Raw genomic sequence first — 13,635 nt, 5'->3', positions numbered from 1 at the left:
CACAAAAAAAAAAAAAAAAAAAAAAAAAGAAACACCCACTTGCAATCAAGACCACCCCCTTCAATGTGCTTAGTTAGAAAATAACATTTTAAAAGTTTTTTATTGTGGTAAAATATACGTAAAATTTACCACCTTAACCATTTTTAAGTTCACAGTTCTGTAGTGTTGAGTATATTCACATTGTTGTGCAACTAATCTCCAGAACTCTTTTCATCTTGCAAAAGTGAAATTCTATATCCATTAAACAGCTCCCTATTCCCTCCTCCCCACAGCTCCTGGCCACTACTATTTCTCTCTCAATGAATTTAACTTTCTAGGTATGTCATATAAGTGGGATCACAAAGGATTTGTCCTTTTATGACTGATTTATTTCACTCAGCAAAATGTCCTCCAGGTTCATCCACATTGTAACTAGTGTTAGAATTTCCTTCCTTCTTAAGGCTGAATAATATTCCATTTGTATGGAAACACCACATTCTGTTTATTCATTTATCCACTGATGGACACTTGGGTTGCTTCCACATTTTAGCTATTATTACTAATGCTACTATGAATATAGGTGTATGAATATTTCTTCAAAATCCTTTTGGATATAAACCCATAAGTGGAGTTGCTGGATCATATGTAGTTCTATTTTTAATTTTTGGAGGAATTGTCATACTGTTTTCCACAGTGGCTGTACCAGTTTACATTTCTACCAGCAGGGTACAAGGGTTCCAATGTTTCCACATCCTCACCAACACTTGTTATTTTCTGTTGTTTGAGTTTTTTTAAATAGTAGTCATTTTAATGGGTGTGAGATGTAAAGAACATTTTTATGCAAAATACTTCCAGTATGGTAAATAAGCTGTTAGGAGACAGGAAAAAGAGAAAGGAAAAAATAAAGCCTAACCGACAGCATTCTCAGGCTGAGGGTGCCTTCAGTCTCTCTGATGGCGTTTTGTAAAAAGGCTAATCCAGAAGTTTTGTCTACACTAATTTTGGTAACATCTATTGCCTCTGAAAAAAAGCTAGTCATTCCCAAACCAAGACCACTTGCAAGTGTTTTCTCTACCCAGACAAGAAAGGAAACAGCAGTAAAGCAAAGAAGCAATACAGGGAAAATTCCCATAGGTTATTATTTTTAACAAAACACCAGAATTTATATATTTTATATAGTATTTACACAAACCACTTTCAAAGTAATAACCTTGGAAGTTTAGCTGCATATTCCAAAGATGATGTTCTTTAGAGCTCCTCTCTAGGAAAGGTCTTTAGTCCTCATTTAATTATCATTTGGAAAATCAATCACATTAATTTATAGTCACATATAGATATGGTTCCCAAGGACTTCTGCCCGTCCCACAAATCAAATCCACTCTCAAAGGGTGGTAGCCAAAAGACCAATGCTGTAATCCTCAGTGCTTTATGGAAAGCCTCATAGGCTCCAAAAGCTATTTCAAAGTGCCTTGAGCCATGGTAGCCTCTGGCCAGTGAGTGTGGGGGCCAGAGCTGCTGGGAGAGGTGGTACCTAGGGCTTCCCAGCACTCACCAGGGTGGGCAAACCCAGATCTAAGGCAAGTACAAGGTCATGCTCACGCCTTGTCCTTGGTTCCTGGTAGACCACCAGCCATATGTTGGCAATCAGAATTATTGAATAGATTTCTCAAATGTTCCATTATACATTTAATCACATCCTGCAGAAGTAGCAAGTGTTCTCATAATGGATCAGTGTGCTACAGATCACATTTTAATCCTTTAGGGTTGGCAACTGATGAATCATCTACAAGAGTGATTAGGCATATATCTGGTGTCTGATGGTGGCAATGTGCATGTTCTGGGTTTTTTTAAGAGGAGAAGCCTAGGGTGCTACATTGCCTGGTACAGGGTACCTGAAGCTGGGGTCACAGATCATCCCCAGCTACCTTTAGGATGTCATCAGGCCAGGGGCTTGTTGTTTATGGCCCAAGAGATGCAAAATAAGAGACCTTCTGGACTCAAAACCAAAGTCTTAAACCAGATTTAACTCTGCTTAGAAGGGCAGGCTATCTTTAAGCTAAAGACATGGTAAACTGTTCCCTTTCTCTGAACTCAGAGAAAAAGAAAGCATGTAATTCTGGAAGTAGTTTCCATAAATAAAAAAAAAATCTTAAAATTCAAAGTTGATATATTCATGATATATTCATTCAAAAAAATAAAATTTTGTATTTTAACCTAATGGATTAAATTATCACAAAACATTTCTGCATATTTTCTAAAAGGGGATTTTCGTGTGAACACATAACATGTTTTATTTACATCATTGAAGTAAAACAACCAAGGAAAATCAATTTTTCTAACAGAGATTAGAGACATAGGGAAAAAATGAAATAGCCACATCTATACGTATCATGGGTTGAACTGTGTCCCTAAAAAGATATGTTCAAGACCTAACCCCACACCCAGTCCCTGTGAATGTAATCTTATTTGGAAAGAGGGTCACTGCAGATGTAATCAAGTTAAGATGAGGTCACACTGGATTAAGCTGGGCCCCAATCCAATGACTGGTGTACTTTCAAGAAGAAGGAAATGTGGGCACAGGGAGAACACCATGTGACAAAGGAGGAGACTGGAGTGATGAATCTAGAAGACAAGGGATGCCCAGGATTGCAGCAACCACCAGAAGTTAGGAAGAAGGAGGAAGGATCCTCTCCTCCTGAGCCTTCAGAGAGACACAGCCCTGCCCACACCTTGATTTCAGACTCCTGGCCTCCAAAACTGTGAGAAAATAAATTTCTGTTGTTTTAAGCCATCCATTTTGTGGTAATTTGTTACTGCAGCCCTAGAAAACTAAAATAACATTGCTGCTATCTGCATAGAAAGCTGCCTTTGGTTTCTATTGTCTACTGCCAGACCCCTTGGCTTCCCTCTTATCAGGAAGAGTAAGTCCAGCTCTGTAGCCTATAAAGAAACTCTGCTTCTTGCTTCAAATGGAGCCTCTACGTGAATTCCACAGGCATCTCTGCCTGCTGCTCTTGTCCCAAGAGTGCCCATGGATGGGCTATGCACAGCACACACATGCTTGCATGGACTTCCCTCCATAGCAAAATCGGGGTATTCACTTCTCCCACTTTGGAAGCAGCCTCAAACACAGATGAGCTCTTTCCAGTAAACATTATATTTGGTGCTGGGAAGAGGTAGTAGATGAATTTTCTTGGAAGTTTTAAGAGTCTTGGGTAACTAGGATTTCAGTAGTTTTATATTAATAATAACAATAGCAATAGTAATAGCTAACACTTGTGTCCTTACTTTGGGCCAGGAACTGTGAGAAGTGCTTCCTGTGTTCATTTAATCCCCACACCTTGGAGGTAGGACTATCATTTATCCCCATCTTACTGATGAAGAATCCAAGGTTCAGACATGTGATCCAAAGTCTGATTTCCAAGCCTGAATTCCTAGCAAATTGCCATCTGTCCTCTCCAATGGAAAATGCCCTCCCTTTCTCCTTTGCAGCTCCAGGCAGAGTCTAGTTTTACCTGGTCACGAATACAGCGGCATCCACGGGGGGCGTATCGTCCTTGCCTCCTGGAACCTGATTGTTGCCAAGGTACCGTGCGCCTCCATACTCCTCATTCTGCCAGTGACAGAAGCTCTCCAGGGACCGCTCACCATGGTGCCCAATGGACAATTTGGCCTAGAAGAAATCAGGGGGGCAGTTACAGAAGCAAATGCCCAGAGAAGCCAGAGTTCATGCTCAGACCACAGTGTGGATGTTAAGGTGGAGACAGTTGCTCACCGGGGCGTCATTCAATGTCACCTGCCCACAAAGCTGGTAGGAAGATGCAGAGACCCAGAGAGAGGCCATCAGGGGCCTTATCTATAAGTTCTCTAAGTTCGAATGAAGACTACGTTATTAAAGAAAAGCTTTCTTCTTTTTGGCAAACTGAATATTATACCCAATGTTCTCATATTCACTGCTTAACTCTGCAGGTAACACTTTCATAAGGAAATGCACTCAATCAAAAGACCAGAAAATGATGCTACAGGGCACCCAAATTTGGCCTGAAGCTTAGGTATAGCTCCAGAAGAGTAGCCATGATTCCAAAGACCTCACCTTCAACTTTGCACCCATGAAACATGCGGGAGTGAAGGAGGGAGGCACACAGGCCCACTGCTTAGGGTTCCCCTGAGATTCTGAGCAGATTAACTGCACACCAAGCCTCCAGTAACAGTACCTGTCCTCCTCGCACCAGGTATCCCTGGTCCCCGGCCCAGGGCACAGTGTTGCCGTCTGCAAAGCCAGGGAAGAAGGATAAAATACAACACTTGGACTCCTCCTCAGCGCTCAACAGCAACTAGGAAACCTGGAGACCAGTTACATTTTCTGTTACTGTGCCAATGGGGACTTACAGGACGCTGTCGTAGCAGGACAAGCTTGGTAACTTGAATGTTAACTTTAATTCCAAGGCTCTGGTGCTGAAACATATTGTATACCTGTTAAGAGAGAAAAAAAGAAATAGAGATATAAATACAAAAATTAAAAAAAAAAAACAACAGCGGTATCCTGGATGGCATCCTGGAACAAAGAAAAGATAGTAGGTGAAAACTAAGGACATCTGCACAAACTATGGACTTGAGTTAATAATAATGTAACAATATTGGTCCATTAATTATAATAAACATACCATACTAATGTAAAATATCAATAATAGGGGAAATTGTGTATGGGAATTCTCTGTACTACCTGTTCAATTTTCCTATAAATCTAAACCACAAAATATAAATGAATAAAATATAAATGTATTTATTTATAAAATGAAATACAAATTCTATTCATTAAAAATTATATTAATTAAAAAAAAAATTTTTAACTGTGTTCTTGCAGTACAAAAAAAATCTAAAGAAGAGTAATTATATGAAATTCAAATTTCAATGTTCATAATAAAGTCTTATTGGAACAAAAAAATACATATATGTGAGATACATAACCCAGATTTTATTTAAAAGGTCTTCTGAGTCCAAAAAACTCCCATAAATATAAATTCCTCAAGAGAAACAAGCATAACAGAAAACCCTGGAATCACACACACGTGTGCATACAAACATATACATGCAAAGATAAACTGGAAATCAGTCGGTTGAATAAAATATATAGGACAGGTGATTTTGAAAAAAAGAAATGGATGTCTGCTGATTCTGGTGTTTCCTGCAGGAAGGTGAAGGGGATCTTTATGAAAGGATGGGGGAGGTCCATGCCTGTGGCCATCTGCCACATGTCACTTGTATCTTCTCTAACCCTCATCACAACCCATCAAGGTTGGTATCTCCACCAACCTCGACTCAGTGACATAAAGCCACCAGTTCAAGACCACTGCCAGTCAACTATGACTACAATCCAAATCCAGATCATCCAGCCAAAAAGGCCATATTCCTTTTTTCCCTGAATTCCTCATTCTAACCAGTTTGTCAGTGAGATAAAGTTATAGTAACAGAAAAGGATATGCCCCTCTCAGTTTTGCACCTCTTGTTGGTAGAACTTAATTATAAGGATCTCAACATCAAGAAATAAAAGGATTCAAGGAGAAGAGAGATAGGAAAACTCAAGTAAGGCAAAGGAATGAAAGTTGACGTAGACAGAAAAGAACCATCAGATTTGAGGACCCCCAGATCATTAACGATCCTCCTAAGTTCCTTCTCAGGAGAGAGCAGGACTCAGGGAGGTACAATGGAATAGGTGATGAGGGTAGTAGTGTAAGATATAGAGGGAAGAGATAAGAATCTTTTAAATATTCCCTTTTCTTTTTAAATTGGGAAAATACTTTTGTTTCATTATGTCCTTTTTTTCAGTGTTATTGATATATAATTGATATACAACATTGTATTAGGTTCAGGTATACAACATGATGATTATATATATTACACTATATATCATAGTATATATAATATATACATATCTCAAAATGATTACCACAATAAGTTTAGTTAACATCCATCACCTCACATAGTTACAACTGTTTTTCTTGTGAAATAACTTTTAAGACCTACTCTCTTAGCAACTTTCAAATATACGATACAGTACTGTTAACTATAGTCACCATGCTGTATCTTACATCTCCAGAACTTATTTATCTTACAAATAAAAGCTTGTACCTTTTGACCACCTCTACCCATACCCCTACCCCCCACCTCTGGGAACGACCAATCTGTTTTCTGTATCTATGAGTTCAGGTTTTTTAGATTCCACATATAAGTGAAATCATACAGTGTTTGTTTTTCTCTAACTTATTTCACTTGGTTTTGAATATGCTTTTTTTTCCTGACAGACACAATCCAGAGGGAGAATTTTCTAGCAGGGGCATTAAAATTTTCTCTCCAGTACATCAGCAGCAACATAAAGCAATGACCACAGCCAACAGCGTGGCCACACTTAATTCAGGGCATGTGAAGCTGGACACGGCGTCGGGCACACAAGTGGCAGAAGCCAGGCACGCACAGTGCTTGAGCATCTGTGTGACAAAGGAATTAGCTGTGTCAGTGCTTGGATTTTTCTCTTTGAAAACTAGTATTAAAGCAAAACAGAACCTTTGTGTAATTTAATATTCTTTCCCACAAGGAAAAATACAACATATTCAGTTCTTCTGTTCCCACTACCCTCTCCCAAGACATTTTCTTTCCTCAAGAACAAAATTGAAGTCATTTTTTAATACTGGACCATCTGTAGGCCAATTCTGAAGTCATGCCTTAACTACCTATCCCTAAACCTTGGTGAAGAAGGGAAAAGCACATAACTTTTTCCTTTTTTCTGAGAACCACCCAACAGCTGTAAATCAAATTTTTCCAGAAATATTCAGCCTTAGGATTGGGCCCAAACTGGAAAACCTCAATTCAAAACATGAAAACTAGAAAGAATGAAAACTTGAAATTATGAGGAAGAAAATTCAAGTCACACAGGGTTTCAAGGTGCAATCTAAACACTACCTGTATGTTACAGGTAGTCTGCAATGGCAGCCAAAGACATTAAAGAATATTGTGGGTTTAAAGCAATAACACAGGAAGGCAATTGTCAGTGATGTTCTGACACACCCCCTGAAACCAGAATAAAGAACAGAGCCTGAATGCAATGATGCAAGTTTCAGGAAGGACAAAGTTATAGAAACAAACTCCCTCGTAGAATCGCCCATTTTTTCATCTCCAGCTGAGGACAGTTCTGCACATCCCATGTACCATGGCCCCAAAAGGCTCAGGTACTTTTCTTGGAGCAAATACACAAAACATATATGAGCTGGACAGGGAGAAAAGCTTCATGCTCCAGAGGCTGGGACGGAGGGCGAGATGGGGAATTGTTGTTTAATGAGTGTAGAGTTTCCGTCTTGCCAGATGACAAAGTTCTAATGTTTGATTGCACAACAGTGTGAATATAATTAATGATACTGAACTGTACACTTAAAAATTACTAAGATGGTAAATCCTGTTAGGAGTATTTTACCAAATTAAAACTTTTTCATTAATTAATTTAAGACAAGAAGCTTCATGCTCTGAGCAACGTTCTCTTGTAAGCCTGCAGGAAGGTACCCCCCTTGACGTGTAAATGGGACGCCCACGTTTAGGAGAGCAGGCGGGAGCGACCACAACTAAAGCACCTTGTCACCTGAGCAGACCACTCTCCCACAAAGCCCAGCAGAGCACAGGGCCAGGCAGATGCACAGGATCTCCCTCAAGGCCCAGTGCCAAGCCAGGAGAGACAGGAGAGCCAGACGAGAATCCGACGACAGCCACAGAACACAAAGCAGCAGGCCTCAAAGACATGTAAGGAAGTCTCCCTGTCCTCCTCTCCCATGGAAATTCACACTCAGGAAAGTCTTGGAGGCAGTGGCACCATGATGTTTAGGGAGACACCTGGCTGGGCAGGGAACAACACAACCAATTGTCTGGAAAGTCTGTCTCCTGCATCCAGCTCTGGCTGCATCCTGGCAAGTGTTCGGAGCCCCAGCTTCATTTGTCACATTTCCTTGGCAGCCTGGGGCCGAGTGGGTGGACCCTCTACCAGCAGCACACTGCAGGGATCCCCTGGCTGGGTGACATGGGGACATGGTCAGGGAGGGGCAGACAGGGACAGGTGATGGGGGCACGTGGGGAGGAGCTGTTCGCAATGCCAGGTGGAGTTTTCACATGAGCACCACCTACCTGGTGACTTAGGGCCTCCCCAGGGACAGACAGGAAGTTGAGGTGACTCCCTCACATCACAGGCCGCACCCATCCAGACTCGCACCCTGGAGGGGGCTATTTTCTCTAGCAGTCCCTCTGAGCGGGGTCCCTGAAGCAGCAGCACCAACATGGCCTGAGCACATTTTGGAAACGCATTCTGGAGGCCACCCCAGACCCCATGAATCAGAACCCGGTGGAGGGGGGTGGGCCCAGCCATCTGCATTCCACAAGCCCCCCAGTGGCTTCCCATCATGGCTACTGGGATGTGGGAACCAGTGAGGCTCTAGCACTGCTGCTAGTTTCTCTGCTCACCAGAGAGAGGCTTGTTGTCTGTTTCACATGGTAATTGAGTGAAATTGATGTCATTTTTCCTCCAAACAGAACTTGCCTGGAGCGGCTCAGGTTTTCATTCCACTCTGTGGTTGTTAAGGAAGCTAAAAACAACCAAAGCTCTTTCAAGTGGCCCCATTTTCCAATTTTGGCTGCCCAAACCCAGGGCTTCTAGTGTCAGCACCACCTGTTTCCATCTGCAATTTGTTCTTTAAAATATTCCTGCTTCTGTGTCACCACTACCCCCAACCAAAGGAAAATGAAGTCACGTACATAAAAAGGCACTACAGCATATTTGGAAAATCAACCAAAGCCCACTCAGGGCGCCCACTGCAGCTTGCTGACCACTCAGAGACACAGACAGGTCTGGCCAAAGTTTCTCCCTCCACACATTCCTGCACAGGTGAGCGGATTGCTGGGACACATAGCCCAGTGGTACTCTATACCCCTCTGAGCCAGGTGGAGGGATCTTTTAAAACACAAATCAGTATATACCACTCTTCTACTTGACCCCTGCACAGCTTCCCTGTCGCACATGCAGTGAAGCCGGCTCTCCATGCCCTGACCCCTGAGGGAGTGGCCGGAGCACCTCTCACTGTGCCGCACCCTCCCCATCATCCACCAGGAATCACCTCTCCCTGTGCCTCCCAAATGCCAGACTGACTCCCACTGGCTGGCTCCTTATGTCAGTGTAATGCCTTTCCTTCTAAGTGGAGGGTCACTCATCACAGAGGTGTCCCTGACTGCCCCAGTCACTTGCTATCACCTGGATCTTTGCATAGCAGTTTATAAAATTTGCACACAAATCCCTGATTTGTGTGTTGAGTACTGTCTGTTGGTGCCACCACATGAGCTCCATGAGGATGGGACCTGTTGTGGTCCCTACTCGATCCCCAGTCCCTAGGAAGTCCCCAGCACACATTAGGTACCCAATAAATATAACTGAATGGAATTAGTGAGTGCATCTCATTTTTTTTATAGTGGTAAAAAACATATAACATAAAATTTACCATCTTAACCATTTTTAAGTATACAGTTCAGTAGTGTTAAATACATTCTCATTATTGTGCTACCATCACCACCATCCACCTTCAGAGCATTTTTATGTTCCCAAACTGGACCTCTGCACCCATTAAACAACAACTTCTCATTGCCCTTTCCCCTCAGCCCCCGGCAACCACCACTACTTTCTGTCTCTATGAATTTGACTACTCTAGGCAGCTCTTATGAGTGGACTCCTACAGAGCCTGTCTTTTCGTGATTGGCTTATTTCCTTAACATAATGTCCCCAAGGTTCATCTATGTTATAGCATGCATCAGTTTCTTTCCTTTTTAAAGTTGAATATTCTACTGTGTATATATGTACACATATATATTTTTGTTTATCCTTCAATGGACATTTGGGTTGCTTCCTCCTTTTGTTAATTATTTGTGAATAATGCTGCCATGAACAAACATCTCTTGGAGACTCTGCTTTCAATTCATTTTGTGTATATGCCCCAAAGTGGAACCACAGAATCATATGTCATGTGAGTGAACCTCTTTTATGCTTAGGTCTGTGTAGTGTCTGGACACTTTGCTGGGATTTTTAGAATTTCTTTTTCTTTTTTGGCTAAATATACTGTTTTCATTGGGGAAAGTTCCCCACTGGGTGAGCTCTGGAGAAAGGAAGGAACCCTCTTTCCACTGTAGAAACCAAAGCAGGTGGAAACTCACTCTGCCTCCCACAGAAGCCCTGGAGGGGCACTGGCAGTGGAGAGATGGCAGCAGGACTGCAGCCCATACTCCTGGACGGAACTCAGCCTTGCTCTCCCCTGCTGCCTGGCCCCTCTCCCTTGAGTCTCCTGCCCCTTACCCTCCCCCCAGTTCTGAGGCTGGTGACCCAGCCTTCCTTTTGATTCTGGGCTCCTCTGTATATGGCTCTAAAAACATGTTTCCTCTTCTGCTTCAGTTAGCCCAAATCTAGTTTCTTCTGCTTATAATCAAAACCCCTGACTGATACAAGAGCCAAGCTCACTGCTCTGTGATTTACAAAGCTCCTTTATTCCTTGTTTTAAAACAGGACCACTCTGCATGATGCTGGTAGGGGAACCACTGACCGAAACTGCCCACCCTGGCCAGGCACCACAGTAACCATCTGCATGAGTTGTTTTACGACAGAAAGTCCTGGTAAGGAACGTGGAACTAATAAGCCACCACCAACCTGAAGAATTTGGGAAAGGTCAAAAGGAGACACCAGTCCATATGTCCTACCTACCTCCCAGAATCCTCCTCGCTGGAATCCATCTTGGCTGAGCGATGCGCGCACCACCAGGAAGGACCCTGAGTCAGAATGATTGGCCAGCGCTTCCCTGGTGGCGCAGTGGTTGAGAGTCCGCCTGCTGATGCAGGGGACACGGGTTCGTGAAGGTCCCACATGCCGCGGAGCGGCTAGGCCCATGAGCCATGGCAGCTGAGCCTGAGTGTCCGGAGCCTGTGCTCCACAACGGAATAGGCCACACAGTGAGAGGGCCATGTACGGCAAAAAAACAGAGACCACCTGGAAACTAATCCCATCACCATAAAACCCGAGACTGCGAGCCATGTGGCAGAGCAGTTCTCCTGGGTTCCCTTACCCTCCTGCTCTCCACCCAGGTGCCCCTACCCAATAAAGTCTCTTGCTTTGTCAGCACACATGTTTCCTTGGTCAATTCATTTCCAAGTGTTAGACAAGAGCCCACTCTTGGGCCCTAGAAGGGGTCCCCCTTCCTGCAACAATGCCAGGGTTGTTTTAGTACCGCTTCCATGCTTTACAAGTCCTCAAAAATGACCAAAGTGTCTCTGCTCTCACAGCAGCCACTTCTTCTGTTGCTCTGAAGACTGATTCAACAGGGCTCAGAGGCGAAGTCGTTTGTAGCAGCCAAGCATGCTCTCAGAACAGTTCTTTCCCACCACACTTTTTTTTATCAGCTCCATCTTGATACCTCCTCCTTGAAAGACAAGATGTGAGAGGGGATGAAGGGGACCACCCATAGCACAGTGGGCTGTGTGGGAGGTGTAAATATGTAATTGCATTTATGTAGAAACACTTTCTACCAGAGTTTAGGACACCACATCTGTGTGACATGCTTAGAATACAAAACGCTTTTCAAAAGTAAATTAATCGAGGAATTAAAAAAGGAAAGCCAGTGTTTACACAACTTCAGCGCTAAATCCTTTGCAAAGGATGTTAGAAAATGGCATTTGTCGCTCATTTATGAGTTCACAGATGCCACAAAAATTTCTTTATCACCTGCACATGTACAAGGCACTAGGGAAATAACAACAAAGGTGTACACACAGTCCTACCTTGATGAGCTTATAGATGGTGCAAAGACAGTAAGCAGGGTGGGTTTTTAAAAATTCTGTTAAATATGCATAATATGAAATTTACATTTTTAAGTGTACGGTTTAGTGGCATTAAGTACACTCAGATTGTTGTGGAACAATCACTACTATCCATCTGCAGAACTTTTTCATCTTCCCCAATTGAAATTCTGCAGCTATTAAACACTAACTCTCCACTTCCCATCCTGCTCTAGTCCCTGGCAACCACCATTCTACTTTCTGTCTCTATGAATTTGACTACTCCAGGCACTTCACTTGAGTGTAATCATACAGTATTTGTACAGTATTTATACTTTTGTGACTGGCTTATTGCATTTAACATAATGTTCTCAAGGTTCATCCTTGTAGCATGTGTCAGAATTTCCTTCCTTTTTTAAGGCTGAATGATAGTTAATTGAGTGTATATACCACATTTTGTCTACCCATTCATTCTTCAGTGAACACTGAGTTGCTTCCTCCTTTTGACTATTGTGAATAATGCTGCTATGAACATCGGTGCACAAGTTTCTGTTCATGACCCTGCCTTCACTTCTTTGGGGTATATACCCAGAAGTGGATATTAAAATTCTACTTTTTTAAGAACCATCATACTGTTTTCCAAAGAAGCTGCACCATTCTATGGTCCCAAGAACAGTACACAAGGGTGCTCATTTCTCCATATCCTTGTCAACACCTGTTACTTTACAATTTTTTTAGTAACAGCATTTTAATGAGAGTGACATAATATCTCATTGTGGTTTTGATTTGCATTTCCCTAATGATTAGTGACACTGAATATCTTTTCATATGATTACTGGCCATTTGTGTATCTTCTTTGGAGAAATGTCTATTCAGGTCCTTTGCCCATTTTAAAATCAGGTTGTTTAGTTTTGTTGTTGTTGAATTTTAGGTGTTCTCTATATATTCTGGATATTATCAGATATGTAATTTGCAAGTATTTTCTCCCATTTTTTGAGTTGCCTTTTTACTCTTTTTATAGTGTCCTCTGATGCATAAGTTTTAAAATTTGGTGAAGACCAATTTGTCTACTTTTTTCTTTTGTTGCCTGTGCCTTTGGTGTAATATCCAAAAAATTATTGTCAACTCCAATGTCAGGAAGATTTCCCCTATGTTTTCTTCTAGGATTTTTATAGTTTTAGCTCTTACATTCAGGTCTTTAACCCATTTTGAATTAATTTTTGTATATGATGTTAGGTAAGGGTCCAACTTCATTCTTTTGCATGTACATATCCAGTCTTCCCATCACCATTTGTTCAAAAGACTGTCACTTCCCCATTGAATGGTCTTAGTAGTCTTGTTGAAAAGCATTTGACCACATATGTCAGAGTATACTTCTGGGCTCTCTATTCGATTCCATTGGTCTATGTGTTTGTCTTTATGCCAGTATCACAGTGTTTTGATTACTATACCTTTGTAGTAAATTTTGAAATCAGGAAATGTGAGTCTTCCAACTTTTTCTTTTGCAAGATTGTTTTGGCTATTCAGGGTCTCTAGAGACTCCATGCAAATTTTAGAATGGATTTCTCAATTTCTGCAAGGAAAAATGTTGTTAGGATTTTGCTAGTGACTGCATGAATCTGTACATTGCTTTGGGAAGTACTGACATCTTAATTATAAGACTTCTAATCCATGAAAATCAGTGTATTTCCATTTACTTGTCTTCTTTTTTTCCATCAATGTTTAGTAGTTTTTAGTGTACAACTTTTTCACCTCTTTGATTAATTCCTAAGTATTTTATTCTTTTTGACACTATTGTAAATGGAATGGTTTTCTTAA

At 41.7% G+C, this 13,635-nt stretch overlaps 1 protein-coding gene across 6 annotated transcripts in view; it reads right to left on the bottom strand.

Annotated features, from left to right (window-relative positions):
- ADAMTS17 (ADAM metallopeptidase with thrombospondin type 1 motif 17) overlaps positions 1-13,635 on the bottom strand; it is a 364,535-nt gene that overhangs the window by 263,595 nt on the left and 87,305 nt on the right. For all 6 annotated transcript variants that reach the window (XM_059058512.2, XM_059058515.2, XM_059058514.2 and 3 more), the window contains 2 exons: positions 4,369-4,452; positions 3,495-3,652 (listed from right to left, as the gene is read on the bottom strand). In XM_059058512.2, the coding sequence (XP_058914495.1) occupies positions 3,495-3,652; positions 4,369-4,452 (242 nt within the window). The remainder of the gene's footprint in view (positions 1-3,494; positions 3,653-4,368; positions 4,453-13,635) is intronic.

Source organism: Kogia breviceps, chromosome 3 (genome assembly GCF_026419965.1).
Source record: "Kogia breviceps isolate mKogBre1 chromosome 3, mKogBre1 haplotype 1, whole genome shotgun sequence".
Taxonomy (NCBI): Eukaryota; Metazoa; Chordata; class Mammalia; order Artiodactyla; family Physeteridae; genus Kogia; species Kogia breviceps.
This window is presented reverse-complemented; position numbering and strand designations above follow the sequence as displayed.